A 27,944-nucleotide genomic window follows, 5' to 3' on the forward strand; every position below is an offset into this window, starting at 1 on the left:
TACCAGATACCAAGAACTTGAAAAATGGGTGATTTTAGTTGATATTAAAATTTTTGCATTACTTAAGGTGCGATCGTCACCAGTATTTTACCACGCTGAGATCGGTTTCTGTTAGATATACCATGATATAGGAAAGGCTCATTCAGTTTATAACTTTTCTAGTTCGTTTGCATTTATTTTTTTTTGTTGATTTTTTGTAGTCCTTAACTGACATTGCATGAGATTTAATAATTGAGTTTACATTGCTTTTTGTTATGTAAGAAAGTTGCATAATTTGTTTATTATTGTAGTTCTTGATGTTATTCGAAAGCGTTTCGTTCTGTTGCTGCAGTTGTTATTGCTGTTGTTTTTGTTGCTGTTGTTGTTGTAAGTAGTAAGATGTTGTTGTTGTTGTTGCTGTTCTGGTTGTTGCGCCAAAGAATTTATGCCTTGGACTCGGCCTCGCTGGCGGTGGCCTGGGATTGGGCATCGCTCGATTTGCCATCGTCGACCTTGCCAAAGACGCAGCAAGGACACTTTTCCTTGAGGGCCAGGCGGTACTTGGGATGGCTATATGGTAACAAAAGAAATTAGTAACATATTAAAGGATACAGTTGCATAACCAAAACCCACCTGATGCCGTATACAATTGGATTGTAGCAGGCGGCCGACTTGGCGAAGCATGCTCCCCAAATGGTGTTCAGTGGTGTGAGACCCTCGAACTTGAACAGTCCCATGCAGTTGATCACCAGGTATGGAGTCCACGCCATGAACCACAGGGTGATGGTGACCAGAGCAACCTTGGCCAGCTTGCCCTCGGCGCTCTTCTCGGCATCCTCAGAGGAGCGGAGGGACTTGACATTCATCTTCTTGGCCTGCTCGCGCATGGCCTTCTCGTGGGCGGAGACAGCCTGGGGGATGATATATCGGGATAAGTCACTGGGATTAGCGAGCCTCCTAGCCACTTACAGCAATGATGAACCAGTAAGAGTAGCAGATCAGGAACAGCGGAATATAGTACACGAATATGGAGTAGAAGATCAGGTATGAACGGGGGTTCCAGTCGCGTTCCAAGTAGTCAATACCGCAAGATGTCAGGTTACCCTCCGGCACATACCTATGACAAGCAGGATAAATATTTGTGAAAATGTTATGTAGGCAGGCACAAGATAAATAAAAGAAGAATTTCATAACCCTCTTATGGAAGTGGGTCCATAAATGGCTTTAAAACCCCATATAATTTCAGATTTTCATATTGTTTGTTGTTTTAGAATGTTTAAGATTATGTTTAAGTATCCCATACAGAAAAGACCAAAATAAATAAGTTCACAGATGGTCTACCAGGTAGAGGACTCACCTGCTCCAGCCGAAGGCGGGCGCCAGGCACCAAATGCTCGACATGAACCAGATGTAGGCTATCTTGCCCAGGGCCAGCGGAATGGTCATTGGCCGGCCGGCCATGCCCTTGACGATCACTTGGTATCGATCCAGGGAGATCATGCACATGGACCAGATGGAGCTGCAGCCGAAGGCCGAGCCCAGTCCGGCGTAAATGTCGCACATCATCGGGCCGAGCACCCAGGTCTCGAAATACAGATTGATGCCCATCATGGGCGTGTTGGTGATCATGATGCCAAAGTCGGAGATGGCCAGGTTGATGACCAGCAGGTTAGCGGGCGTGCGCAGAGATTTGGTGGTGGCGAATATGTAGATCACCACGCCATTTCCGCACCAGGAAATCATGCCGATGATGATCATGTAGGCGGTCAGGATCTTGGCCCAAATGGGGTCCATGGCGGGGAACTGGTTCCAGTACGGGCTGATAAGGTGGGCCATGTCGGGCGTGACCTTGTCCACCACCGATCCATTGGACAGGGGGGCAAAGTGTGGCCCCAGTTGCGCGGCTGCTACTGCAAAGCTGCAACACCGAAGCAAAAGTTAAGTTGCAGACCATTACTCCCAGTGGATCCGCGGATCGTACCTCTCCATTGTGTTTTGGTTACTGGCTGCGTCACTATATCCCGCCTATATCACACTGTCTACATAAAAAGCAGCAAATTCACTAACAATATTTCTAACACTTTTTACATAAAGGGTTCCTGGATTCTGAATATTTCACTGGGCGGACTATTCGCGGCGATTGGTCGTTGGAAACCTGCATTGTCTGCATTCTGAACCCTGGCTTTTATAGTTTTCGTGGCGCTCGTGTAACCCCTAGTCTTGAAATTCAATTAGGCCAGCCTAAAAATATGTGTGCAGTGTGCAGAGGAAAGTGTCGACAGCTTTTGGCTTATAATCATAATAGCCATAAGAAAAGCAAGCGCGCATCGCAATGGGCCAATGTCAATAGTTAAAGGCATTTCAAGGGTTTCCAAGAGGGTTCTGGCCGAGCATTAGTCTTCTCCCGAGGCTGTGCAGAAAGCAACGGCGAAAGTCAGCGATTTAATGTGTTAATGCCTAGACATATTTAAAGAACAACATGAAAACATATCGCAGCAGAAGAAATGTCAGTGTCAATCGCCTGCGACACCAGTGCGTATGCGCAATTAAGTATACGCAGCATGTGCGCTGATGAAGGCACATCTTGAGAGATCGGTTAATCTTGGATTAGATGAGGAACGCCAGCTGTCGGGAGTCGTAAAATAATCTATTTAAATGAACAAAATGAACACCCTCTCCCAGACGCTAAGCTGCTTATAGATTTTGTGTGTCGATTGATCTTTTCGCACCTCCATTGAATTTTCCGCACATGTTTTGTTTTTTTTTTGTGTGGCAGCTTGTATTTTAATTTGTCAGCCCACTTTTGGCATAAAAGCCTTTTGTTCGCCATTGTGCGATGGCTCTACACATCAGCTTAAATTGGGTCAAGTTTTAGGCTAATCCAAATGGCTGGGATGCCACGCTTTGTGCCCAGCCCAAATATGGAAATCAACCGAAACAACTGTCAAGCAGTCTGACAGTCGACACATGTTGGCAGATCTTTCGGTTTAAATCAATTACACACCGCAAAACAATAAAAACAAAAACGCTGGTAATAAATATTCATATGAAGTTAGCCAGCGCAAAAAACTAACAAAAATACCGAGGCGCAAAACCGGAAGCTGCGCTCATATCGCCATTTTCATTACGATCAATTTGATCATTATGATCGTTATACCGGCGTCATCGTTAGCCGCACTTGCGGTTCCCATACTTGCGTATTTACCTACAAGTCTGTGTGTGTATATACATATGTATATAAATACTATAATCTGGCTATAAACCAAAACACGAATCGCATTACAATTTATTCGGCATTTTCGGGTTCTCTAAACAAACAAAAGTAACCCGCCCACCTGCTAGATGCTAGATGGCCCAAACATAAAAAGCCAAGAAACGAAATGGCTACAGCAACAACGGAGACATATGGACAACTAAATGCAACAAACATTGCGATGTGAAGTGGCAGAAGGCTGCCGAAGGCGGGGAAGAAGACGATCATTTAGCATTAGCAAATAAGCGAGATAAACGCTTCGATCCGTAGTCGTTGTTATTGTTGTGGAATTTGTTGTTTTCCTGCTCAATGAGGCGGACAAATTTGAAATTGGAGAGGAAGAACCAAACTTACCTGGGACTTTGAATACCCTATTCAAAAACATCTTTTATTTAGCTGATCATTTGCTTTTTGAACTAAGAGTAAGGAACGTAGACTAAATATCCCAAAAATTATATACAATTCTGTTGATCATGTGATCAAGAGGAATACAAAAGAGAGTTTAGGGTGTGTGCGCCTGAAAGTATGCTGTACTTATTCTACGAATTAATTAAATGTAATTTAGTGTGGAATTTGAATTGAACCCATATCCTTACGCGAACGTATTCAATGCAAATTCGTTTTATTATGGTACGTGCTGTTTACGTGACTCGTCAAAACTTTTCAAACGAACCGTGACACCCTGCCTCCAGGGCACAGTGTATAATTAACAAACACCTATGATTTGATTTTTGTATTTTTATGTTCGACACTGGATTGTGTGAGTGAGTGTGCGTGTGAGTGGGTAAACGACGGCAAGTGTTCTGCCGACGTCGCTGCTGCTGCGCCGTCGTGTGGGGGTAGGTGAGAGCGCAGAGAGAGCGAGAGGATGGGGATGGTGGAGCAGATGCTCAAAGAACGCCAAAGTAATGGATCTTTTCGGGCGCCGCTCTCTTATTCTCTCACTGCGACTGCGCTGTTCTTATAGCTATTTTCTAGCTCATTTTAAAACACATAATTTAAATGAAGTCTAATATGGTCAAAATGGTCCTTTCTATTTTTTACACTGTTATAACTTTAAATATTCTACTATTATTGTATTTATTATAATAGTGATATTAAACTACTTACGTAAAAACAATTCAATGTAGCTCTCTCTTTACAAAATGTCCCCATTTTGTTTAAATATTGTATTATGTTAATTTTGCCAACTGAATGACATTTTACATACATTTGTAAGGTCTGTGAAAATTACTTTCTTACTGGCAAGACCTTGACCCAGAAGGGTCAGTATAATCGCCCCCTTCAAAATGTTTGCTTAATCCGATCTGTCGGACTTCCCAGTCGATTTGTCAGCGGTTTTTTCCGTCGCTTGGCTCACCTCTGATTTGATCGCAAGTCGCTCGTGTGTGGGAGCGCTCGTTCTTGGGGGCTGCGAGTGTCATTAGCGTAGTTGCAGCAGTAGGAGCAGCAGCAGCAACAGCTGAGATCACCGCGGAGCACTCTCGCTCATCCGCTCCGTTGGCTTGTCGTCTCTGCGGACCGACCGATTGGATCGCTCGCAGAACGGAGGCTGATGTTATATTCAGCGGCCGAAGATTTACAGTAACAACACGGACCTTAACAGCATCGCGTGCACCGCTAGTCGCTCGGATATACGACGGTTTTCCGTTTTCGGACTCGCATTTTCTGATCTGTGGATTCTGCCGTTCTGTTTGCTGTTAATTTTAGACTCGTCAAGCGGAAGCTTGCCAGAGTTTTCCAAAATATCCCGCTGCCGCGAGTGTTTTCCCCCGTTTGTTAATATTTCGCGCATTTCGCCAAAAAAATGTCGTGACGCGAAAATTTCGATTAACCTCTAGTCGGTTTCGGTTTCGGTTCGGCTTTGTTAATTAATTAATGACGGAATCTCTCGGTGTCGCCGTTGTTGTCAGCACGCGCCCTCCGGGCCCAAATGCAATTAAATCATTAATAAAGGCAGACAAATATCAAACTATATGTACGTCATGCACTATACACCCCACCAACCACACACACACATACGCACACACTGGGTCGTAAAGTGTATGTAAAGTGCATTGGGCGAGTGTGCGTGCACGTGTGTCTGTGAGCGGCAACTACTTCGAAATTTATTTTCGAATAAATAGTACAAAGTTGAAGAAGCAGCAGCCGCAGTCGCAACGCAGCTCCCGGTTTCATCTCGTCCCCATCCCCATTCCCATATCTATCCCAGTGGAACCCCACGTAAAAACGGCGAAATAGTACAACCGACAGCTGCGCCCAAGACAATAGCAGAGCTAAATGCATTGGCAAACGACTTTTCTTTTTGGCTATCTATGAACTTTGTTTTGCACAATGCTGAAATTTAAAAAAACCATTTAACAGAGACTAAAATTGAAAACAAAAATGATTATCAAAGTTTTTACAAAAGATACTGACTCAATATAAGTACATGTGTAGGTCAGTTTCGTTCGTCAATGCAATGCATGGTCACCGTCAACAAAATATCTTTGATAACGCTAATTTATAAATGAGGCATTTTGTTAATTTATAAAGTAAGATGAGACTAAAATGCCTTTCTAGTAATCTCAGATTTAAGTACTAATTGAAAATATTTATTTATTTATATAACTAAAATCAAGTTAAATTTAAGTAACTGCAAACAAACAGGAATGATAACTTCTATGAGATCACTTAGTGCTACAATTTTGGCCGCTCTTGTCTATTTCTTACGCATGCACAGTGGGTTCCCGTTTATCTTTGACCCGTCAAAAAGATTCAATTAATTCAATTGATTAATTGATTGTTTTTGCACAAACATAACCAAATGGAATGTCGAGATCATTCAACGTGACACTATAATTGTTCACGCTTTTGGCGCCAAAGGTGTGGGCCATTAATTAAGCCCCTGATATGTTAATTGCTCCTGGCAGTTGAATGTCTATTTTTTCTGGTTTTCAATGGCTCCGCAACCACTGTGCCCGCCGTGTACGCGTCTTACGTATCTGCTCGATATTCCTATGCCGATGCGATGCCTAGTCTGAATCCGTATCCGTATATTTTCGTGTGGTGCGTCTGTGTTTCGAATGTTTCGTATTCGGCGTCTGAAATAAACGAAATAGGAAATTTTGGTATTTTCCTTTATATAAATAGATTTTGCTATACGCAGTCTACGTAGAAAATGTTGAAAACGCTGAAAATGTGAAAAGTGAATGAAACGCATGTGAATCTCGCAGTGCCAAACGACGCAACAAAGCCGGGAAAATTCAATAAAACCCAATTAAGATTTCAATAAATTATTTAAATGAAAATGTGAGCAGTGAACATGTGAATACCCAAACAGCGAAAAAGAAGAATACACATTTTCCGAGATACTGAATCAAAATGCAAGCCAATTCGAGCACCACCACCACAACAACGACCACCAAGACCAAGAAGCTCAGCAGCGGCACGGGGACCAACATGATCAGTTCGGTGGCGGTCACGAGTGCCATCAAAACCACCACCACGACTCGTAAGCCAGCGGGATCTGGAGTCAGTCCCAAGACGTCCAAGGCACAAGGAGCGTCGAACAGCACTTCAGCCACCAGCGATTCAAATGCGGAAATAGCCGAGTTGACCAAGAAGATCAACGACCATGCCGACGCCATCTACCACACGTGGAAAAGCCAGGGCATTCCGCCCCCAGAACTCCTACAGATGTACACAAACGCCGCAGCCTCCGGCGACCTTTCGGATGTGGCCTCGCCCACCGCCGATGCCGAGGGTCTCCAGAAGATGGTCACCAGCTTCGTCAACAAGGACAAGGAGCAGCGCGGCAAGACCAACAGCCTAAAGAAGTCCGACATCACAGCCAATGGCAAGGTGAAAAAGGCAGTGGTCTCCAGCTTCAGTCCGGTGCCTGATCAAGCACTGCAATCGCCCAAAAAAGTGGCCGCCGTTTCCGTCAGCAAGACCCTGCCCGATGTCAATCTCAACTACGACATCAGCCTGGATCTGGACGTAAACAACCTCTCCTCGCAGCAAACCCAGAATCTCCTGAAGATCAGCGAGCTCATCCAGCAGCAGAAGGACGCCCCAGCTACAGTGGGCAAAAAGCGGCAGAACAGCAAGGCCAACAGCAGCACCAGCAACAACCACATCGGCAACTCTGCCAGCACCAACAAGTTAACAGCCTCAGAGCAACCCACCAAAAAACAGAGCAAGGCCAGCAGCGGCGGGAGCGGTGGAAGCAGCAGGATCGGATCGGCTGCTGTTAGTCTAGATGTCGTCGATGGGCCATCGGCTGCGAGAATGGCCAACAGCACGGCAGTGAGTGATAAGGGCGCCGAGCCAGTGGCCACCACCAGTCGCAAGTCGAGCAAAACCAAAGAAACAAAAGAAACTAGCGCCGATTCGAAGCCGGCAACCAAAGAAAAGCCCACAGGGGTAGCCACAGTAGCCAACGCACGCAAATCAACAAGTCGCATCGCCACTGATAACGCCGGCAACATAGCGGCAGCGACAACGGCAACATCGGCAACATCGGCAGCATCGGCAACATCAGCAACATCGATGGATGCAGCGCCAGCGACAGCGGCCAGCACAACGATGCCAACGTTGAATAAAGTCAAACCGACCAGCGGGGCGCGGGCGGCCCTCACCAATGGCCAGGACAAAAGTAATACCATCGACTTTAATCCCATATAGTGCGATAGCTATCCATCCAGATATCGGTCTCTACTTCCAGTGAATCTCCTCACCCGCGGCTCCGTGGCCGAGCGCGTGCTTATGTTCGAGAAGTGTCCGGATGTTCGGCACGCCTTCCTGAACATCAAACGACCCCAGACGGACCCTCCGCCCAAGAGTCTCTTGAAGGTGAGTTATGAAAACCTGTGCAGAAATCTTCATTTTCTGCGGCCGAGTGTAGTGTGCTCGTGGTGTTATCTAATAGCTGAAAATGCCAGAAGACAATGTGCAAAAAACCGAACCAATTGCAATCGCCCATTTGTTTTCGTTCGACTTTTTGTGGGCTGCTCTTATCGGTGCGAGCGCACTGCATCATTGATTGATTTAAGGTTACCCCAAGACGCCATGCGAGAAACGCTTGCCAAGTGGCTGGCGAAGATCGGCGTATCGGCCATAGAAGCGCCGAGTGAAAGAGGTTCCTCTGACCTAGAGGGGTTTCATTTCGCAAGCAATATGGCTATCCAATACTATCAACCGAAAACATATATATTAGCCAGAGACTTAAACAGCTCACATTGTTTCATTAATTGTTTGTTGTTTCTATTGTACCAATTTGTATACAAGAATAGCAAATATTTGTTAACTTACGGTCTTAAAATGTAATATTTAATTATTATTTGCCTCATTGTATACAAAACTTCCAAGACCGATTGATTAAATATTTTGGATCATATAATAAAGAGTTAGAACTTTAGGGACGTATAAAACTCAAAGTTGTAGCATTATAAAAGCAAGCAAGTTTTGGCGAAATCCTTAGTCTGCGTTTTAAAGCGACTTCTTTTAATGTACATAAAGTTAGCTCATACGTCCAAGAACCTGTTGACTACTCATCTGCTCAGCAGAGTTTGTTGGGAATCATAGTGGTCTCGCATGCCCACATCGAGTGCTCCCAGTGTTGTGTGCATATTTTCGTATATAAACAATCAAATCAAGCATTTGCGATCAGCACAATCGTGCATAAGCAAAGCAACAAAAATAAACTAAATAACAACCAAACCGAATTCAACACAACCCCAGCACACGATCATCATCACTTTTGAGCACTTCGAAATGCAATTCGCTTTGCTTTTTTCAGGCTTTGGTGCGAATTGTTGCTTTGGTCGGGGGTTTTTGTTTCAGAATTGTTTAATTGCTTAATTACATGTGCGGGCGGGCGCGGCATATTTGGTTTTTTTATGAATGGCTTACCAAACCGAAAATCTCTCCAGCTTAATTGAACTTTGCTTTACTACGAGTGTCTGAGAAATTCCCCACTTCTTGCCAAGCGTCTGATCAAAGCAAACAAATCGGCTAAAAATAGCTATAATCCTGAGAAAAAAACAAATTTTTTGCAATTTTGTTTTAAGCAGGGGGCAGACACAAGAATCGATCTGCTAGTGCTTTTTGGTCTTTGTCTATAAATTGGGCAACAGTGCGTATGCGTAATATTTGACTATAAACTATGTGTAGCCGGGCGTATACGTAATGTGCGCACATGCCAATGAATTGTTTTCCCTTCCATAGGGGCTCTTCGACGTGGTCGAGTGAGGAGATTAATATTTATGTCTCCGTTGACAGTTTTAAAATCATGAATGGCCTGGCCATGAATTATAATAGATTAAAAGTTCTCACAAGAATAAAAACCAAATAGAGTGATTTTATGTTAAAGGGAAAAACAGGAAAAACGTTAATAAAAGAATTTAGATTTAGTGGACTGAATTTACAAGTTAAATCTGTTTAAATCGGCATAGCTCAACAAATTGTTGATGTTTTTTTTTTAACTTAAATTAACTTAATCTTTTAAATTTATAGCAAGCGATCTTTTGCCTCCTCTTTTTCGAAACCATTAAAATCCCACGTAGCAAATATGTTTCCATTATTTACCAAATAGCTGCGAGGTAATTTAAACAAAAAGTATTTACTCTTGCGCCTACACTCACCAATTAGACAAAAATTTTTTGATGTTTATTTGAATGGCAAACATTTAATAATAAATTCAAAGGTAAAGGGCGAATGTACGTCGATATGGACGTGGCAGTCTGTGGCTTTTAGGGCGAGAGTGGGAAAACAAATTTCCGCAAAAACGTAAACAAAGCCAAAAATTCAAGAATAAATTGCACATTTTATTGAGTGGCGCTTTGGCAGCCACAACAAGGGAATGTAAACAATTAGTGAGTGAAATTCATTTTCGCATTCATATTCGTCGACAGGTCAAGCTACATGCCACACCGCCCCCGCCGCCCCAAGAGCAGAATCTGCTGCAGAAGGAGATCCGCTCCACAAAGAGCGTCTACATACCCAGGTGAGCGGATCCATTGATGTGGTTTCTAAGGTGTGCATTACCTATCTATCATCCGCCAGATTCTACTTTCCACACGGCAAGCCTCAGCCCAACATCGCCATGGAGCGCGTGGTGCGCGGCATCCTCTCCGCCTTCGACAGCTTTCCCAACAACCAGGTGACCAAGGACGAGCTGCCGCGCATCCTCAAGATCTGTGGCCTGCCCTTCTACTGGCGCATGCCGGTGATGGTCTTCTGCCAGTCGGCCAGCTCGGGTCTCGTCGAGCGTCAGAGGTTCGTCGAGTTCTGGAAACAGTAAGTACCTCCTAGATCCTGAAATATCCTTACAATGTACCTGTTCAGATATTGCCAATGTGATGAATAAACAGCACAAGATATCCTGACATATTATACGCTTCTGTATTCAAATTGTAAAAATCGTTTGGGTTGATTTCAGATTTTAATTTGATTCTTGCAATATTTTACCTCGATATTACCACTCAAAATAAATAAAAGATACCAATTCAACCGTAGGCGTTGGAATGTGCGTTCGCTAACACATTTTATAAGGCAGATGTAATATTACACAGAAATAAGATTTGACTCAGGAATTTTATGATTTATTTTTATTTTCGTGTTTAAATGGAAAGAAGAAAAAGAAAAAAAAGTGAATCATCTTATTATTATTATTTATTAGATCGTCTAGAAAACAATACTCGTTCTGGACGAAGAAAGTACTAAACTCCACTCACTCATATGTTTGTATTGTATTGTGTAAATCTTTATAGGCTCAAATATTTTTGTATTTATTATTTTATTTATTTTAATTTTACTTGCAGAATGAATGTTTATTGCCATGAGGCGGCCTCGAGATTCGTGTACATTCTGTCGCGTGGTCAGAGATTCCGTTCATACATCGTGCCCGAGGACCTGGTGCCCATGGTGCAGGATGTGGTGGACACACACCCCGGCTTGGCCTTTCTCAAGGAAGCCACGGAGTTCCATTCCAGATACGTGCACACAGTCATCGCGCGCATTTTCTATTCAGTAAACCGCAGTTGGAGCGGCAAGATCACAATAGCCGAACTAAAACGGTCCGATCTGCTGGAGGTGAGAAAAGTATATCAGTGATCTATCTAAAATATAATTATATTAAAACTTGATAAAACAGATGATCAGTCTGCTCGAGGAAGAAGAGGACATCAATCAGATAATGGCCTTTTTCAGCTACGAGCACTTCTACGTGATTTACTGCAAGTTTTGGGAACTGGACAAGGACCACGACCTGCTGATCAACCAGGAGGACCTGGCCAAGCACAGTGATCATGCCCTGTCATCGCGCATCGTGGAGCGCATCTTCTCGGGATGTGTAACGCGCAGCGATAACAAAAAGGCGCCGGAAGATGAGGCCAAGATGTCCTACACGGACTTTGTGTGGTTCATCCTCTCGGAGGAGGACAAACGGACGCCGACGGCAATCGAGTATTGGTTTAGATGTATGGACGTTGACGGAGATGGAGTGCTGTCCATGTACGAACTGGAATACTTCTACGAGGAGCAGCAGCAAAGAATGGAGGGAATCGGCATTGAGTGCCTGCCTTTCGAAGACTGCCTGTGCCAGGTGAGGATCAGATATTTTATTCCAATTTGAAGAAATTATCAATTTTGTTTATATTAGATGCTAGATATGATCAAGCCCGCAAATCGGGACTGTATCACCCTGGGCGATTTGAAACGCTGCAAAATGACGCACGTCTTTTTCGACACTTTCTTCAATCTGGAGAAGTATCTGGATCACGAACAACGAGATCCGTTTGCCTCTCAGCGAGATGAATATGTAAGTGGTTCTAGCAACAATTGGTGAAGCCCTTCTCAAACTGTTATCTATTTCGCAGACCTCCGATTGGGATCGCTTTGCGGCACAGGAATACGAACTGCTCATTTCCGAGGAAAACGATTAAGGGTCGCCAAAAGATATTTATTAACTTACAAATTTTTATACAAATTTATACACTACGAGATGAAAAGAAAACGTAAAAACAAACAAGAAGGAACTACTATTAGTCCACTATGTGCAATAAATTCAAATTATTTATTATGAGTTCTGCAGACTTAGTTGAATTTGAATGACGAATAAAATAAAATGAACGAAAACTGAAAATTGATATCTACGTTGTTTACCAACGTTACGTTGTGAATGGAAAACCCCTTGACGCATTTCTCCAAAAGTTAGCTTTCAGCTTTTTATTTTGAAAAGTCAGAGGAATTCAATTTTTTCATTTTTTTATTTATTTTTTGTTTTAGAAATGTATTTTTCAACTTAAATTAGTTAAAAGTAGAACGTGCTTCTCGTTTGTCATAATTACAACGCTACAAGAACTCATTTAGAAACTCAATTAAGACTATGCAAAAATTTGCCTAGATATATGTTTACGTTTGTATATATAATTGGTATATGCAAGAGAGGATCCTAGCGCCAATTGACCACATCATTGCCAACATTGCAGATTTCCGATCTTTGTGTAATATAATGTTTAAAAAACTGTGGCTCTTATTCATGAATCACTTTTGGATTTGTTATTCCACTTACAATTGCTTCGGGCTCAAAAGCTTGCGCTGCTTGTCGTTAATGAATCACAGATGCATATGGGATTGAGGAAATATTCTTTATGATTGTATGCGAAAGCATTCATACACTCCTCAGCGGGTCATATTTTACAGAGTGATGGGTTCGAGGAAGGGATCTACGATGAACCAATCAATTTACCATTCAAACCAGACTAAAAAATATACATGTTAAAGTAGGAAAAATGAAAGTATCATAAGGGTTCAACATTAAATTGTGTTTATGAGAAAAATTAGCGCTGACGATTCGAAATTAAGCAGCTGGACAAGCTTAATAAGCTGTATAGGGAATATAAGATAAAAGAGTTTACAGAGAAGAAGCTATTCGGAAAGCGTTGCGAATTAAAAGGTTTCTCTTTGTTCAAGTGTGGTCTCAATTTCGGTTTTGGTTGGCTTTGAATGTGGATCTGTCTGATTACTGTTTTAGTCGTACTTTCTCACTATTCTCAAAGTTCTTATCATTATCGGTTGTGGTATCGGAATCCGTCGCAACCGTCCCAGATGCCGGGGCGTCTGCATCACGACTGTACTCGGGGGTGGAGCTGCCCTTGACATAATCGGCGGTTATGTGAACACCTCGAATATCTGAACCAGGCACTATGAACATGGGATCCAGCAGCAGTTGTTCCTGAAAAGGATGATAAACATATTTATGGTTTATCTCTTATTTGTTTCACAAATTCAATGTTTTACCATTATGGAGCGCAGTCCACGAGCTCCCGTGTGCCTTTCCATTGCCAGCTGGGCTATCGACTTTACAGCATCCTCGGTGAACGTAAGATCTACCTCATCAAGACCCAGGAGTGCCTTATATTGCGGCACTAGAGCGTTTCGCGGTTCGGTAAGAATACGCACAAGCATGCTAACGTTCAAACTGTGGAAGGGAACGATAACCGGGAAACGTCCAACGAATTCCTGCAAAACAAATTGGGTTTTAAAATAATCCAAGATTGTTTTATGACTACATAGTAACTACTCCTGATACTTACCGGTATCATGCCGAACTCAACGAGATCACGAGCCTGCACTTTGGTCAGGCATTTATCACGCTCCTCCTGGTCGTTGTCCATTGGACTGGCGGCTGATTGAGCTGCACGACGGCCAGATCCGCTGGTCGAAGGCATGCCGAAACCCAAATACTAAAAAGTATAAGAGGCAATCCGTAAGTAAACGCTGAGTGAATAAAACTAACTTACCTTTTCGTTGAGACGACGTGCGATAAGCCTGTCCAGTCCTGTGTAGGCACCAGAGGCCACGAAAAGGATATTTGTGGTGTCCACCTGGACTGTTTCGCCACGCAGCTTGCGCGGGGAGTTCCGCTCCGGCACGTTGACCACTGTGCCTTCGAGCATTTTTAGCATGCCCTGCTGCACGCCCTCGCCTCCAACGTCACGAAGCTGGTGAATTCCGGGGACGGCACCGATTTTGTCCACCTCGTCGAGGAAAACAATGCCCGTCTGTGCGCGCTCTACATTGTAGTTGGCATCTTGCAGCAGCTTTGAAATAACGCTCTCGATGTCCTCACCCACATAGCCCGCCTGTGTCAACGTCGTGCAGTCGCAAATGGCGAAGGGCACATCCAGGCACTTGGCTATGGTCTGGGCGATCAGCGTCTTACCGGATCCCGTGGGACCCAACATGATTATGTTACTCTTCTCCAGTTTGACATCGCCGGACTGGCGGTCAAGTATTTCTGATCCGGATCGATGGTCGCCACCTCCACGCGCATTGCTGGATGATGCACCCGTTAGTCCTGCTCCAAGTCCAGGTCCTCCCATTCCCCCGCCCATGCCCATCTGAGACGGCGACTTTGGAGGCAGTTCGTTGCCCGGGGAGCTGTTCAGAGTGTGTCCTATACCGGTAATGTGTAGCAGGTCGGGCCGAGGAATACCATCTAGGCCGCCCCCGGATCCACTGGCACCAGCTCCCTGGTTTTGCAGTTGCGGCAGATTGTGGTGGATGCGCTTGTAGTGGTTGTAGACGGCCACCGCCAGCACCTTTTTGGCAAAGTCCTGACCCACAACGTGCTTGTCCAGGTACTCCATTATCTTTTGTGGTGGAGGTGGCGGCTTGCGCTGGTTCTTGGGTTCGTCCTTGGTGCGCTGCTTGGTCTCCACTTCCGAGAGCACAACGAAGAAGTAGTTGCACTTGGCGCACTTAACGAACCGCGTCGAGCTGACAAAAGTCTCAACCTGGGTGCAGGCGCTGCCGCACTTTGGGCACGAGAGGAACTTGTCACTGCCGCCGCCTGGCGGATCGGCGCCACTAGTCGAACTGGCTCCAGAACCAGCCGCACTGCCGGGGCTCTTCGCTCCACTACCTCCTGACGCACTGGCTCCCCCTTCGCTGCCGCTACCACTGTCGCTGGAGTCCCCTGGCGTTCTGGAAGTGGCGTTGGTTACATCAATATATGCTGGTATTGCCATCGCGGGCTCCAATCTCATCAGTCGATTCCTCGCGCAGTTCCGTGTTGCTAGGTGGAAGCGTCTTACGCCGCAGTTGCTGTCATCCGCAGATCCTGCGCTTAGGATAACACATCTTGCCGAGCGCTGTGATTGACCAGCCCCGCTTCCTGGAAATAAAGAATATGTATCAATATAGATAACTGTGCTATAAAGGGTTTCTTTAAAAAGTCGAGTTTATAAATTGCGTACAATTTGGTAGTCATCTAAGGTTTGTTGTCACTGTGCATGGATCCGAAAGATTTAAATTGCGTCTCGTGCACAAAGCAGAAAAATGGAAGCATCGACCCCATGTGCGGGGTTAATGCTTTCCAAAGCACAGGCAATTGATAACAACAAAGGTAATCCGGGGAACAGAGTCTTTAGATTGGCCCACAAAAACTAACTAACAAGTGGAGGCCAAGGGCAATTAGCATCTTCCAATATCGCAGATGACTCGCACCTTTTTCGCATTAGTGCCATTCGAACAGGGCACTGATAATGGCTAATCTCGGAATTCACAGGTGCTGTAAATTAGACAACAGAAAACAATCTCTGCTGGTTTCTTTCAGTGAAATTTGTGAGGTAAACTTCCGGCTCTCGCTTTCCTAACCTGCAGGCCAGCAAATATAATAACCAACAGTTGGCCATTAAATATGTGTAAAAAATTGCTCCACTGCAGACATGTAATGATAAAACAAAACATTATTGCGTCAGAGCGGCAAGCAGTAGTTGCGCTACCTGGCCATTCGGGCCTTATAAAACAATTCAAGTTCAGTTGGTCCAAGAGCCACGCTTGTCTGATTGGAAACGTCGAGGGGGTGGCCTCCAATCAGATGCGTGTGGCTTGTGAATGTAAATTCAGTTGGGCGAAACCCCTATTCAGCGACGCCACTGTGGCATGTTGACCGCGAGCAGCTTTTTGGTATCAAAAGAAGACGACCTTCACTCAGTGTTTTGGTTGCTTGACACTAGACAAGAAAAGTTTAGCAAGCAGAGCAGCTAGAAAATTCTGATAAGCCAAATGGCGGGGGGAGGGTTGGGATTCCGATTCGGATTGGTAAACTGCAGGCTGTTTTTTAGTTGCCATTGCCAGTTGTTGTTGATTCACGGCTAATGACGCAGTTACGTATGCGATTGGCAGCACAGCAACAACAATACGGGGCAGCACTTACCCTTTGCCCACACACTGTATTTGGGGCCCAGCAGGATAATCCGCCGCACCATGCTCATGGTGGCTGCTGCCCGCCGCCTCTGCGCCTTCTACCTCTGTTCCTTCTACCGCTTTCTCCGCGCCCGCTGCAGTTGCTCCTGGACTCGGATTCCCCTGCGCCCCTGCTTTGCTACGATACTCAGCTGGCCGCCGCTTCTTCTTCTTGCTCTGCTGATCTGCAAAGTTGATCTGGAAGTTGTTATGACTCCTGCTGGGGATGGCTCGTATTTCAGGGATTCCTTTTTGTATCCACTTGTTGGTTTTCCGTCGCTCTCCAAAATGCGTCGCAATTTGGATTATTTTCCGCCTGCCTTGCTTTATTTTCGGAGGAAAATGGGGGGAATAGATTGCGCTCAGCACGTAATTTTTGTGGCTGTGTGCGTGCGTGTGATTCTCGTTGTTTTGCTTGCCACACTCGCTATGCTTCTTCTTGCTTATTCGGTGGTTATACGGTATTAAAAGATCCGCTAATTTGTAGGGTCTCCACCATTATCTGATCCAATTTTTGTCTCTTGTAAGTAAGTACTCGGAAAATCCGGAAAAATCGAAGCAATCCAAGTAAACGATTACGATAGCAATCGATTGTTACTATCGGCCTCAGCTGTTCGCCGCTCTTCTTCTTCTCAATCTTCGGTGAGGCCGCGCAACGCACAGTGGAACACAAAGTGACATAAAGTGGACAAAAACGAGGAGCCAAAAACTGTGGCTTTGAAACTGGGAATTTTGTTGTCTGCTGGAATTTTGACTGTGTCGAGGCCGGAAAAGTAAATTTTTAACACGAAAATGTAAGAACGAGAATTTCGGAAAGATAACTCTGTTTTCTAAAGCATTCTGAGTTGAATTTCAACGTGGCATACATTTACACTACTTTACACTTAAGGCTAGATCATAGTTAATAGCCGGGTATGATGCGACCCTTCTTGCTGGCCGTCTTTAGTTTCCGGTTCTTCTTGTCCTTGCTGCGCTTATCCAGGTTCTCCTGTCGCTTTTTCTGCCGCTTCTCCTTGTCGTGCTCAACCTTCTGTTTGCGTTCCGTCCACTTGGTCTTAGACTTCTTCTTCTCCACGCGCCGCTTTTTAATGGCCTTTTGCAGGAGCTTGGTGTCGTCCTTGACCTTCTTGCCCTCGACCTTGTCGAAGGCGTTGCGCCAGGCGATGTCCGTCTGAATCTCCGCCGCCTTATTCGTTTCGCCCTGTTCGCGCAGCTCGCTTAGGTGCTTCTTGGTGTCGCGCAACTTCTTCAGAATCTCCTTGGGGTTTTGGTGTGACTTCTTGGCTTTGCCTCCTGGATTGGCGGCAAAGTCCACCTTGGAGTAGACGATCTTGGCCTCCTGGTTGTACACCGGCTGCACTTTAACCGGCTGAATATGTTCCTTGCTGTCCTCTGTCTCCTGTTCGGCCTTCACCAAGCCGTTCTTCAGCTTCTGGTGCTTGACGTTCTCGTTCTTGAGGTTTTTGGCAGAGGAGAGGAGCAGTTTCTGAACGCCCTTGCTGCGCTTCAGCTTTTTGGACTCGCGCCGTTTCTGCTGGCGCTCCGTGGTGGGACCCTTCTTTTGACGGAGCTTGTTCTTGATGGAGGCAATGCGCGCCTCCACATCCTCGTCGTCTGAGTCTTGTTTTTTCAATTTTCCCTGGTTTCTCTTTTTCTTGTTGCCCGATTCCTCCGTGTCCGACAGCAGGTACTCTTCGTAGGTCTCTTCATCTGTAGGAAAATCGATAAATTTAACGAATAAATGCTTTTTATAAATGGTTTTACCTTCTTGTTTGGAGTAGGGCACTTTGTGAGTGGTCAGTAGTTCCAAGACACGCTGATGGAACTTCTTGGTAATCGTGAGCAGGTCCTCCTTCTTGGGCTTCTGCTCCTTGTTGTGCGCGATTTCGTACTCTTCCCGGAGGCATTTCACGATCTCCGCCTGGGTCATTTTCGGTATAAAATAATAATAAAAATATTATTTACGCACGCACACGTGCAGAAAAGCAAGGCGGTTGGATGCAGTGTGACCCCAAAGAATGTGGTTAAAATGTTTTCACTAGGGCAATGTCTGGCAACACTGCAAGGTATGAAGGGTGGTCTCTTACTCAAAGAAATAAAGCATTGATTTCAGATCTAATGAATATTGAGAAGGCATAGGAGTTAGGTAACCGCAGTTCCATTTTATAAATCTCGCTTAAAACCGTAGAAATCTCTATAAGCAGTCATCAAACAGTGTGACCAAATACACACTTTTGAAAAATGCGTTCTCCAGCCTTTTGTCATTTCTTAGCGCTCCCCCTACGGTCACATCCGTCTCACTTTTCCGTAAAACATCGTTGAAGAATGACTAATTTGCCAGTTTTAAGTATTTACTCAATGCCTAGCTAATTGCACATCGCAAACAAACACACAGAAGTTCAGTTTAAGTTGGAGACGCGAGCGGCACCAGCGAATCAGCCAAGATGAAGAGGCAGTTTGCGAAAATCAAAATAGCAGCCGAAAATCTGTCAAGGTAAGTTCAAAGGCCAGTCAGTCGGATGTCTGTGGGTGTGTGTAAATGCGCTCCAGGTGGACAGACAGGTGTGTTGCCTCATCACGAAAGCAGCAGCAGCAGCAACAACAACAGCAATAACGATAACAGACAGGCGACCACAGAGCAACTGCATCAATAACAAAGCGCAATGACAGCAATAATAACAACAACAACCACAACAGTGGACTACTGATGATGACCTAACCCGTGTCAAAACCTCCTTTCGCACCCGCAGATCGAGCAAGTCGGACAGCAAGGACTCCGAGCTCGAGGCGATCGAGCGGCAGGTGGACAGGTACCGGGACACCATCGAGAAGATCGTCCGCAAGCTGCCGGCTCTGAGCGGCGGAGGCGGAAGTGGCAGCGGGAGCAGCGAGGAACAGGACAAGCGGACCAAGAAGAACAGCCACTACAAAATCGCCCAGGCCCTGGACGAGTCCGCCAAGGAACTGCCCAAGGAAATGCCGCTGCAGAAGGTCCTCTCCAATTGCGGTTAGTTATCGGGCAAGCGGGATTTCAATGTGGGAGTCAGGGGCGTATGCGGGCATTTCTTAGAGGGGGATGTAATAAGCCATTTCTTCATTAAGTGATTATATATTGCAGTCAAACTGTTCGTCTTGCTTCAGTTACCTACCTAGCTAATCATAGTTTGTTAGCAACATCTATTTGCTTATTTTGACAGTCTTAAAATAGTTACCATTCCTACGGCCCTGTTGGCAGTCATGTTGTCGCTGCTGATAAGGCGCACAGTGGTTGTCGTTCGTTACAAATCCGATAATCGCCGCCAGACATGCACAATGGCACACGAATACGGGTACGGGTACGGGTTCGCAGGGGACTTGGAGAACACTCGCGGATGACTGTGTCACGGGCTTCGGTTTGTCTGTGTGTATTGGAGGCCTCGCCTTGTCGCTTGGCCTTGTGGCATTTACATTTCTCAACTGCAAACGGCAACATCAACATCGACGGCGTTTTTTAATCATTATTATAATTTTTATTATGACTTTTTCGCTGCTTTCTTTCGCAGCCCGTTCGTCGTATGCCCGCAGCATTGGTATTGGTTATTATTTGCGGTTTCGGCATTGTCTATTTATACACCTTTTTGTTTTGCCAGCCAAGTTAGCCCGCCCCCATTGGCGCCCGCTTTTATTGCCCAGCTTCTATACAATTCACTGTCCGATTTACTGTGCATTTCATTTAAATTTGTTACACATCGCGCGCGAAGTGGCATAACAAAGCCCGGTAAACGGCGATAATTATGCTAGCTCGGTTAGTTCACTATCTAGCTGGTTAATAAAATTAAAAGTCTGGGCCAAATTCATACATCATCGTATCGTCATGATCTCTTCTTCGCTGCTCATTTATTTCGTGGGCGCTCCCCCTATGCCGCATTACTCATTCCGAGTGTTATTTTTATTTGGCTGTATTGTTTCCATTCGCTGTTTCCCCCTTTCAGGCACTTTGCATTCCACATACTCGGAGATGCGTGTGCGTCAATTGCAATTGCCGTTTCTGCCACAGTTGCAACCTCGCAGCGGTTCAAGAGCATCTCGGTGGTTGTGTAACGGCCAGGGATCTGGAGAGCCCCACGTCCCCCCGGGTTTTGTTCCCCACGTTCCTGATTAGACACGAACGTTTCCACATGCAACTATCGCAGCCACAGTGAACGTGTGTCCGTGTGTTAAGTAGGAGCTCCAATTGAACGTTCAGGAAATCATAATTGGGTCAAGCTGGGGAAATCGATCGCCAAACGATGCAAACTTGCTAAAAACGGTTTTTTTCGATCGGGCTAGAAAGCATAAAGCATTGTCACAGTTTCCCATACAAATTTTCGGTGAATTAAATCCTGTTTCTTTGCAAATGTTTCGAAAGTACATATTATAAAATCAAACTCGATTTCAAGTTGACTTTAAGTAAAGATGGTTATATATCGGTTATATTCATTGTGTAACTCCAAGCTATAGCTTCTTTAACTCGAAAATTTGGGAGACGTAGACTCCCCATCATATTTGAGAAAAGTTGTTGTAAGTCATATTTACGACTTAATTTCTTTGGTAAATAATATATCAATGTTTAATTGCGAGCACAGCCACTTAAATGTTAGGCAACCACTTGAATGCTCGGGAGAAGCTACAACTCCAGACCCACGAAAACCAAAATTAGCGCACCAAAATGAGCTTTTTGTCGCCAGTGTTATGTCGGTAATTGCGGTGAAATATCATCGCACTTTAACCCACTGTGCGCCCTTTGCAACTTTTATTGTTAGCCACGATGCGCTTCAATTCAATTTATTCAGCAAGGGGAGCCAGAAGCGAACGTACCTCGAATGTTATACTCCAGTGCCGACGTCGTCTTCGCTTTTGACTCCGACTCCCTCATTCTCCGCCACCGCTTCCGCCTGCGCCTGTGCTTGTGCCTTCTGTGGTGCGACCTTTTTGCCTCTACTTTGCCTCCATGGCGGGTTCAGCTGCTGAGGCTCGAGTCTCGGGGCACTCAACACAATTATCACAATTTTGCTTACTCAGCTCGTCAACCTATTCGCCGGGCACCTCCCCCTCGGATTGCCCCAATCTCGCCCCGCATCTAAGCGGAGCTGCTCCAGCAACTGGAAACCGGCACGCCAACATCTTTGCAGCTACCGCTTGGCGATAAGGTCTTAAATAAGCAGTGACTTCCTCACTTGCGGGTGGAATGAAATGGAATGCAAGAGGCTGCGCGATACACACAGCAAACTATCTCAATGTACTTGCGATTCACTTCATGATTGATAATGTTAGCAAAACACTGAGTGTTATAATTTCCATTCCTTTGAAAAGATAGATTCGCTTTACATAGCTTTATAAATTCATAATTTAGTTTGGCTCTGGTACTAATTTTGGTTAATGTTTAAGATTCTAAGGATCACGAAATTAAAAATTAGTTTTGCAATGATAAAGAAACTAATATTGCCACTTGATGTGTATATAAATAAGAGGGACATATTATCTTTAGTATGCTTCTAATATTCCCGACATTTATTGAGTGGCAGATAGGTGAGGGCTATGGAGCTCCAGAGCCGATACTCATGTCAGTGTGTGTGTTTCCCCATTGCAGGCGAGCTGGAGAAGACGATGGCCGAGTGCATTATCGAGAGCGAACTGGAGACGGAGACCAAGGTGGTGAGGCGGCTGAAGAACATCTTGGACAAGGAGATCCAGGAGATCTCCACGCTCAAGCGCAACGTGTCGCGCACTCTGCAGGAGTACACCTCGCTGAAGCGCAGTCATGAGGTGAGTGGCGATCATAAAACTAGCGCGGATTCGGCGTTACGTGTATGCTCGGTGAATCGGTAAATCGGTGAACAGGCCAGAGAGAGTGAATAATGTTGGATTTCCGTTTTCGCCAAACTGTGCACGATGACAATGGGATATTGTTAAATTAATTAAGAAATCTGCTCGGTGGAAGTGATGGGCAGCCAAAAGTTACCTCAGCCGGTCAAGTAATTCGTTTTTCCCCAACGCAATCCAATCGCGAGGTTGTCTCTGATTGACGAAGAATAACAACGATTGTCGGTCGTTGGGGTAGACTGTATCCCTCTTGGCCAAAGTGCACCGTGGTTTGATTTCTTGTGTGTCACACCAGTTCAAGTTTGATTAGAAGTAAACAAAGTAAGAAAGTAAGAATTCCCAGAATGAAAGCAGCCGAAAGATAGTCCCGTCCCAGAATGAAATGCCATAAAGCTACCAATCAAAGCTGAGCCTTCGCTTTTCAATCAATGCACAACCACTGTACTGAGGCGGATGCGAAGAAGCGCCGGCCAAAGAAGCAATCAATTTTTAATTTCCATTTATTATTATTACCATTGTTGTTGGTCTTTCTTTCATACTGGCTTTATCTCACGCCAGTTTCTATTGTATTGTTTGTTTGCCGTGCGTTTCGCTTTTGTCGTTTACGTTTTTATGATTCGAATCCGATACTCGACGCTGCTGCCTTATCGCCGACTTGGGACATCTGGAGTGGGATGTGGCGGACCGGGGGAGATGAGATGGCATGAACGGCTCTTTGGTGTTCCAATTTCTAGGCGTCCGATTGGTTCTGTCCCTTGGCGCCTTCAAGTGTGTTCGGTTAGAACAGTTATGGCCGGCTTCTGGACACAAAAACTTACTTTTCGAGTTTCATTGTTTTCTGTCTTATCTTCGTATATTTTTCGCCCATTTTTTCCTTCCGCTGTATTTTGTACAAATCACGACGCCGTTTGCCATATGGAGACGTCGGTCGGGGATGACTAGTCGCTGTAAATGTTGATGTATGTTGTCTTGCTTTCTGTTTAAGGTGTCGGGAGACGTTCATTGACTTGGCGACAGTGACATCATAATTGAAATGGGCGACCGCTGGCCACTGGCCACGGGTTCTATCAGAAAATTCGAAACCCAAGTTATTTATACTCCCCAGTAATCTTATCGCCCATTAAACGCCCGTCGGCTTGCCATAATTCGCTAATCAGGCGCTCACCGATGCCTCGGTGCTGTTCTAATTGCACTCCCTGACATAAATCCGATCCGAAAACAATACGTACGCGTATGAGCACACGGCTGCCTTTGGAAGTGCTAAGTTTGGTGCCCGGAATGTGTAACTTGCGGTGCCAACTGGGATGTAGGTCGCCGAAAGGTTGCGGCTCATGGAAATGATGTGACTCAGTCACACTCCGATCCGATTTGCAGGTGGGGAGGGCGAGGAAATTGATAGGTGGATGCCATTGTCTTCTGGAGGCAGATAACGACGGGTGCACTTACAGCTATTTGTCACGATTTGTTTATATTTAGCGCTGTTGTGATACGGGAGCCGTGGGGTAGGATGATGAATGCCACCACCCCTTTGCTTGCTCACAAGGCGTAATGCTGTAGTAAGCAAAACTTACATCATAAAGCGGAAACTTTACTCTACTCAAAGAATCTCTGTTTTGAACGTTAGCGCACCAAAATTCCGCAGAGGCAATGCGATTATGAATTATCTGAAGAAATTTATAATTTCAATCTTGATAAATTACAGTAAACATTTTTATAAACGCTTTTATGGGTCAATCCTGAAACGCATTGTTCGTTTAGTTTTTCTCATTGATAAGCCCCTTTCTCTTTCACTCTTGATGAAAGTATTGTACGGAGCTCAATTGCCCTTCTTATCAGCCTATGTGCTTCGGGAGAATGGCATGTTCTAAAGTCACCTCAGTCAGTGGCCCCAAGGCAGCGGTGCATGTGAGCTGACTCTCAAACCAAACCCATTGTCGGAAGTGGGTGAAATGAAACAACGTCCGCAGTGAGAGGGGTAACAGCTGGTTGGGCTGCGGTAGAGGTCGTTCTATTTTTAATTGGCCCGCAAAACATTCCTCTACAGGCATCTTCCATTAGTCATTCGGGAAACTATTTTAAGATAAGATTCGTTTGGCGCTTGCACTTTGCTCCTTTTAAAATGTGACGATGTCCGAGACATTGCTTCTTATCTGACAAGGTTTAATCAGTGCTTTGCTTTACTCCCGCAGGCGGCAATCCGTCTGGAGGAACCGGCGGCCAAGGTTAATCACATCAAGAGCCAGCAGGAGGAGTGCGAGCTGAAGCTGGAGAAGGAACGGGATGCCTGGGCCGCCCAGATGCTGGAGCTGATTGCCAAAGAGGACGAGATCGTTAGCTGCATCCGCGACTATGTACTCAACCAAAGAAACTATCATGAACGCGCCCTGCAGCACGTAAACGCCTCGCTGGCCCGCATCCAGGATACTATCCAGGGCACAGAGAAGTCCCGCTTTGGCACCTCGCTCAAGGAGCACCTGACGTCCACTAACCGCGAGATCTCTTACATTGTGGAGCTCTGCTGCTGCTGTCTGTTAGAGCACGGCCTGGAGGAAGAGGGTCTGCTGCGCGTGGGATGCGCCAGCACGAAACTGCGGCGCATGAAGCACGCCCTGGAGGCACAGCATGTAAAGACGCCGCTTCCATTGGACTACCAGGACCCCCATGTCATTGGTTCCATACTCAAGCTGTACTTGCGCGAGTTGCCCGAGCCGCTGCTCACCTACAACCTGTACAAAGACTTCATCCGGATCGCTGAAAGGCACAGCGAAGCCGAGCGCAAGACGGAGATTAAGGCCATTCTGACCAAGCTGCCCAAGGAGAACTATGCGAACCTGCGCTACCTCACCCGCTTCCTGTCAATCGTGCAGCAGCGCTCGGCGCTTAACAAGATGAGCTCGCAGAACCTGGCCATCGTGATGTCGCCAAACATGCTGTGGCCACGCGTCGACAAGAGCAGCAACGCCCCGGCCGACTACATTGGTCAGGTGAACAGCTCCTCGGCAGCCAACATCATCGTTGAGCTGCTGATTAGCCAGTGGGACTACTTCTTCACCGGCGAAGTCGAGTTCTATTTGACCCTGCAGAAGCAAAAGCTATTCGTCGAGGGCAAGAGCAAATCCAACTCCTCCAACGAGAACCTGGATAGAAACGACAGTGGTAAGCATACTACACAGTCGGACATCTATGAAACGGGCCAATATACAGTATTCGACCTATGACGACTTTTTCTTTACCCTTCAACAACGAAACATACGAGAACTCCACGTTTAGTATTTTCCCGTGCCTTATATTATTTTTCAAAATGTGGTTTTACGCACCAAGAAACTGTTTAAGTGCAATATTAGTGATAGTATTTTATTCAATAAAATGGATTGGAACTATATTTAGTATTGTACTTTTGGAAGTGAATGGTGTCATAGGAATAATGATTCAACATTTTTGTTAACTTAAACAAAATAGTTTGACTAGTTTGAAATTTAAGTTCTTGTACTTGTACTTTTCGATTTTAAAGTAAATTCTATTTAACAGAGTCTGGAAAAATATATAATTTTATAATATTTAAGTAATGATTTAGTTTCTATAAATGATTGTTGCTCACTTAAAAGCTCATTTCATATTTAACGATCCATTTTCATTTATAGAAGTCATGGAAAGTCCACGCTACGGTACATTGCGAAGGCAAAAAGCTAATGCACCTTCGCCTCCCACCACCAATGGAAACGGCACAATCCTCACCACATCACAGACTTCGCACCGACCACATGCAAAGGAGCTGTTCCCACAACAGACGCTGGACAAGCAGGAAAAGCCCGCCAAGCCGCCGCTCCCGAATCTGCCGCAGTTTCAATCGCCAGCTGCTAATCAGCCGACGCAGACGCAGCTAGAACCACTTCCTCCGCCGCCTGTAACGCCAGCCAAGCCTGTTCCGATGACGCGGACACAGTTCTTCGGATTGGACAACCTGCCCTCTCCAACGGCCGATCGCAAGAGCACCGACAGCATTGGCAGCTTCAAGCTGAAGCCAGATGTGCCGCAGAAGCCTCTGCTGCCCAAGCGACCGACTGTGCTGGGTGTGGGAGCGGCTAAGGCAGATGGAAAGAGCGATGATGAGGGCGGTACAACTCCCACTCAGGCGACAATTGATAATGGCAATGGCAGTGTGCGATTTAAAACGGAGCATTTTCTTGACAAGCTGCGACAGGAGAACGGTGAGACGAACGGAACGCGGGAGGGGCCGTCGACGGCGAAGGAAAGCAATCACAACCACGATCCGCCTCCTACGGCTGCCGAGCCAAATCAGCAACAAGCTCAGCCCCAAGTCACGACGCCCATCTCTCCGAACTCATTTCAAACGCCCAAGAGGCCAACGGTGCCAGCGCCGCCACCGCCCACAAATTGGAAGTCCTCGGACTAGAGGGAAAGGAGGAGACGCGGAAGGGAAATGGGGTCAGAGTCATTAGGTGTTACTGTTTACTCGTTAAGACTTGAACGCACAGTAATATATATATTTATATATAATCGAAATGATCCTTTCGGTAGGGAGGCATTGTGCATTATAGAGAGAAAAGCCTCGGCGTATTATGCATTTGTATTTTTGCCTTGTTAATAAGCAATCTAATTTGTACGTGTTTAGCCATATAACAATATCACACGATATCCATTACGTATATGTATGCATATATAGGCCTTCATAAATCAATTGTTCGAAATTCGATTTGTTAGCCCGAGCAGCTCTTAATTGTTATTCCTTGTTTGAAAGGTTGTGATACTTCAGAAAGGTTTTGTGTTTCCTTAATTTTTTTGCATTGCTCTTGAGTCCATTTTGTTTCCGTCTCCAGCAAAAGACATTGTGATTCCCTTTTATTAAAAATTATGATTTCGATTAAAGCTCCATTCTAAATTCGGGCTAGTACAGCAGTAGAATTCCAATGTATTATTCAACTCATGAAGTACATTATCATTGAATTATTATTTCGATGTACGATGTACTATACTTTGTATCTTTGCTTTATTAATTTGTAATGCAATTATTATTATTTTTATTTTATAATAAAATTATGTACGATAAACTGTTGTGTATATAAAATATACATAAAAAGATGAATATGATTTTGTCTTTGTTCGTTATTGTTTGTTAAGTTCATTTCACGAAATTGGCGGGCATGGCTTATGTTAGAATGTCGATCTCTTATAAAATTGATAATACCTAGCTTTTAATCACATACAGACCTCTTTAAATCAAATGATACTAAAGATATCTTCAGCTTTGCGGTATCTTTAAAACTCCACAATTTGTGCCACAAAAAGAATACCTGAACACAAACGATTTGTAGACAGCACTTATAAACCTAATGGCATAGCTTCCAAGTCAAATACCTAACTACTTCATATCTGCATATAACTATTTTTCACACGCTGCTTCAGATATAAACTTGGAATGACTAGATCTTGATGAAATAGAGCTTACTTACAGGCCCAATCAATATATTCTCTTATACTTATAGAAATTAGTGATTATAAAGTTTTGTGAATAGGTTAGTAAGTGAGCTGATGCTGGAAATACTTCAATATATTGTGAACAAATTTGAATAAAAAAGTGAAAACCACAGGTTGAAGTAAGTTTGTATTATAATTC

At 44.9% G+C, this 27,944-nt stretch overlaps 5 protein-coding genes and 1 long non-coding RNA gene across 15 annotated transcripts; 2 read left to right on the top strand and 4 right to left on the bottom strand.

Annotated features, from left to right (window-relative positions):
• Nucleotides 1–141: 141 nt before the first annotated feature.
• On the bottom strand, nt 142–2,149 carry LOC6535739 (opsin Rh1). The gene is made up of 5 exons (XM_002096326.3): nt 1,961–2,149; nt 1,337–1,897; nt 949–1,096; nt 613–890; nt 142–549 (listed from the first exon to the last, which is right to left on the bottom strand). The coding sequence occupies exons 1-5, from the start codon at nt 1,966–1,968 to the stop codon at nt 423–425; spliced, it is 1,122 nt and encodes a 373-aa protein (XP_002096362.1). The 5' UTR covers nt 1,969–2,149; the 3' UTR covers nt 142–422.
• Nucleotides 2,150–4,822: 2,673 nt separating this feature from the next.
• On the top strand, nt 4,823–12,969 carry LOC6535740 (mucin-5AC). Of its 6 annotated transcripts, none has more exons than XM_039376588.1 (9): nt 4,823–5,210; nt 6,365–7,871; nt 7,941–8,068; nt 10,129–10,220; nt 10,280–10,513; nt 11,038–11,308; nt 11,370–11,819; nt 11,877–12,035; nt 12,094–12,352. In XM_039376588.1, the coding sequence occupies exons 2-9, from the start codon at nt 6,596–6,598 to the stop codon at nt 12,157–12,159; spliced, it is 2,676 nt and encodes an 891-aa protein (XP_039232522.1). In that variant the 5' UTR covers nt 4,823–5,210; nt 6,365–6,595; the 3' UTR covers nt 12,160–12,352. The 6 variants fall into 6 exon arrangements, with proteins under 6 accessions (XP_039232522.1, XP_015047322.1, XP_015047321.1 ...); XM_015191836.2 differs by having other exon boundaries at nt 6,381–7,871; XM_015191835.2 differs by having other exon boundaries at nt 6,448–7,871.
• LOC6535741 (ATP-dependent Clp protease ATP-binding subunit clpX-like, mitochondrial) lies at nt 10,994–17,330 on the bottom strand. Of its 4 annotated transcripts, none has more exons than XM_015191839.3 (6): nt 16,440–17,330; nt 14,020–15,395; nt 13,813–13,962; nt 13,517–13,738; nt 13,257–13,451; nt 10,994–11,299 (listed from the first exon to the last, which is right to left on the bottom strand). In XM_015191839.3, exons 1-6 carry the CDS (start codon nt 16,495–16,497, stop codon nt 11,285–11,287), a joined length of 2,016 nt encoding a protein of 671 aa, XP_015047325.1. In that variant the 5' UTR covers nt 16,498–17,330; the 3' UTR covers nt 10,994–11,284. The 4 variants fall into 4 exon arrangements, with proteins under 4 accessions (XP_015047325.1, XP_015047323.1, XP_015047326.1 ...); XM_015191837.3 differs by having other exon boundaries at nt 10,994–11,302; XM_015191840.3 differs by lacking the exon at nt 10,994–11,299 and adding an exon at nt 12,156–12,942.
• On the bottom strand, nt 17,276–18,479 carry LOC6535742 (surfeit locus protein 6 homolog). Its single transcript, XM_002096329.4, has 2 exons — nt 18,233–18,479; nt 17,276–18,178 (listed from the first exon to the last, which is right to left on the bottom strand). The coding sequence occupies exons 1-2, from the start codon at nt 18,396–18,398 to the stop codon at nt 17,370–17,372; spliced, it is 975 nt and encodes a 324-aa protein (XP_002096365.1). The 5' UTR covers nt 18,399–18,479; the 3' UTR covers nt 17,276–17,369.
• A 279-nt stretch (nt 18,480–18,758) lies between these two features.
• Nucleotides 18,759–27,924, top strand: LOC6535743 (rho GTPase-activating protein 92B). 2 transcript variants are annotated; one of them, XM_002096330.4, is made up of 5 exons: nt 18,759–18,962; nt 19,219–19,475; nt 22,077–22,252; nt 24,499–25,465; nt 25,951–27,924. In XM_002096330.4, the coding sequence occupies exons 1-5, from the start codon at nt 18,913–18,915 to the stop codon at nt 26,721–26,723; spliced, it is 2,223 nt and encodes a 740-aa protein (XP_002096366.1). In that variant the 5' UTR covers nt 18,759–18,912; the 3' UTR covers nt 26,724–27,924. The 2 variants fall into 2 exon arrangements, with proteins under 2 accessions (XP_002096366.1, XP_015047328.3); XM_015191842.3 differs by lacking the exon at nt 18,759–18,962 and adding an exon at nt 19,008–19,030.
• LOC26536368 lies at nt 22,230–24,491 on the bottom strand. The gene is made up of 3 exons (XR_001453927.2): nt 23,128–24,491; nt 22,449–23,071; nt 22,230–22,369 (listed from the first exon to the last, which is right to left on the bottom strand). It is a non-coding gene; the product is annotated as an uncharacterized LOC26536368 (long non-coding RNA).
• Nucleotides 27,925–27,944: the final 20 nt, after the last annotated feature.

This window comes from Drosophila yakuba, chromosome 3R (genome assembly GCF_016746365.2).
Source record: "Drosophila yakuba strain Tai18E2 chromosome 3R, Prin_Dyak_Tai18E2_2.1, whole genome shotgun sequence".
In the NCBI taxonomy this organism is placed as follows: domain Eukaryota; kingdom Metazoa; phylum Arthropoda; class Insecta; order Diptera; family Drosophilidae; genus Drosophila; species Drosophila yakuba.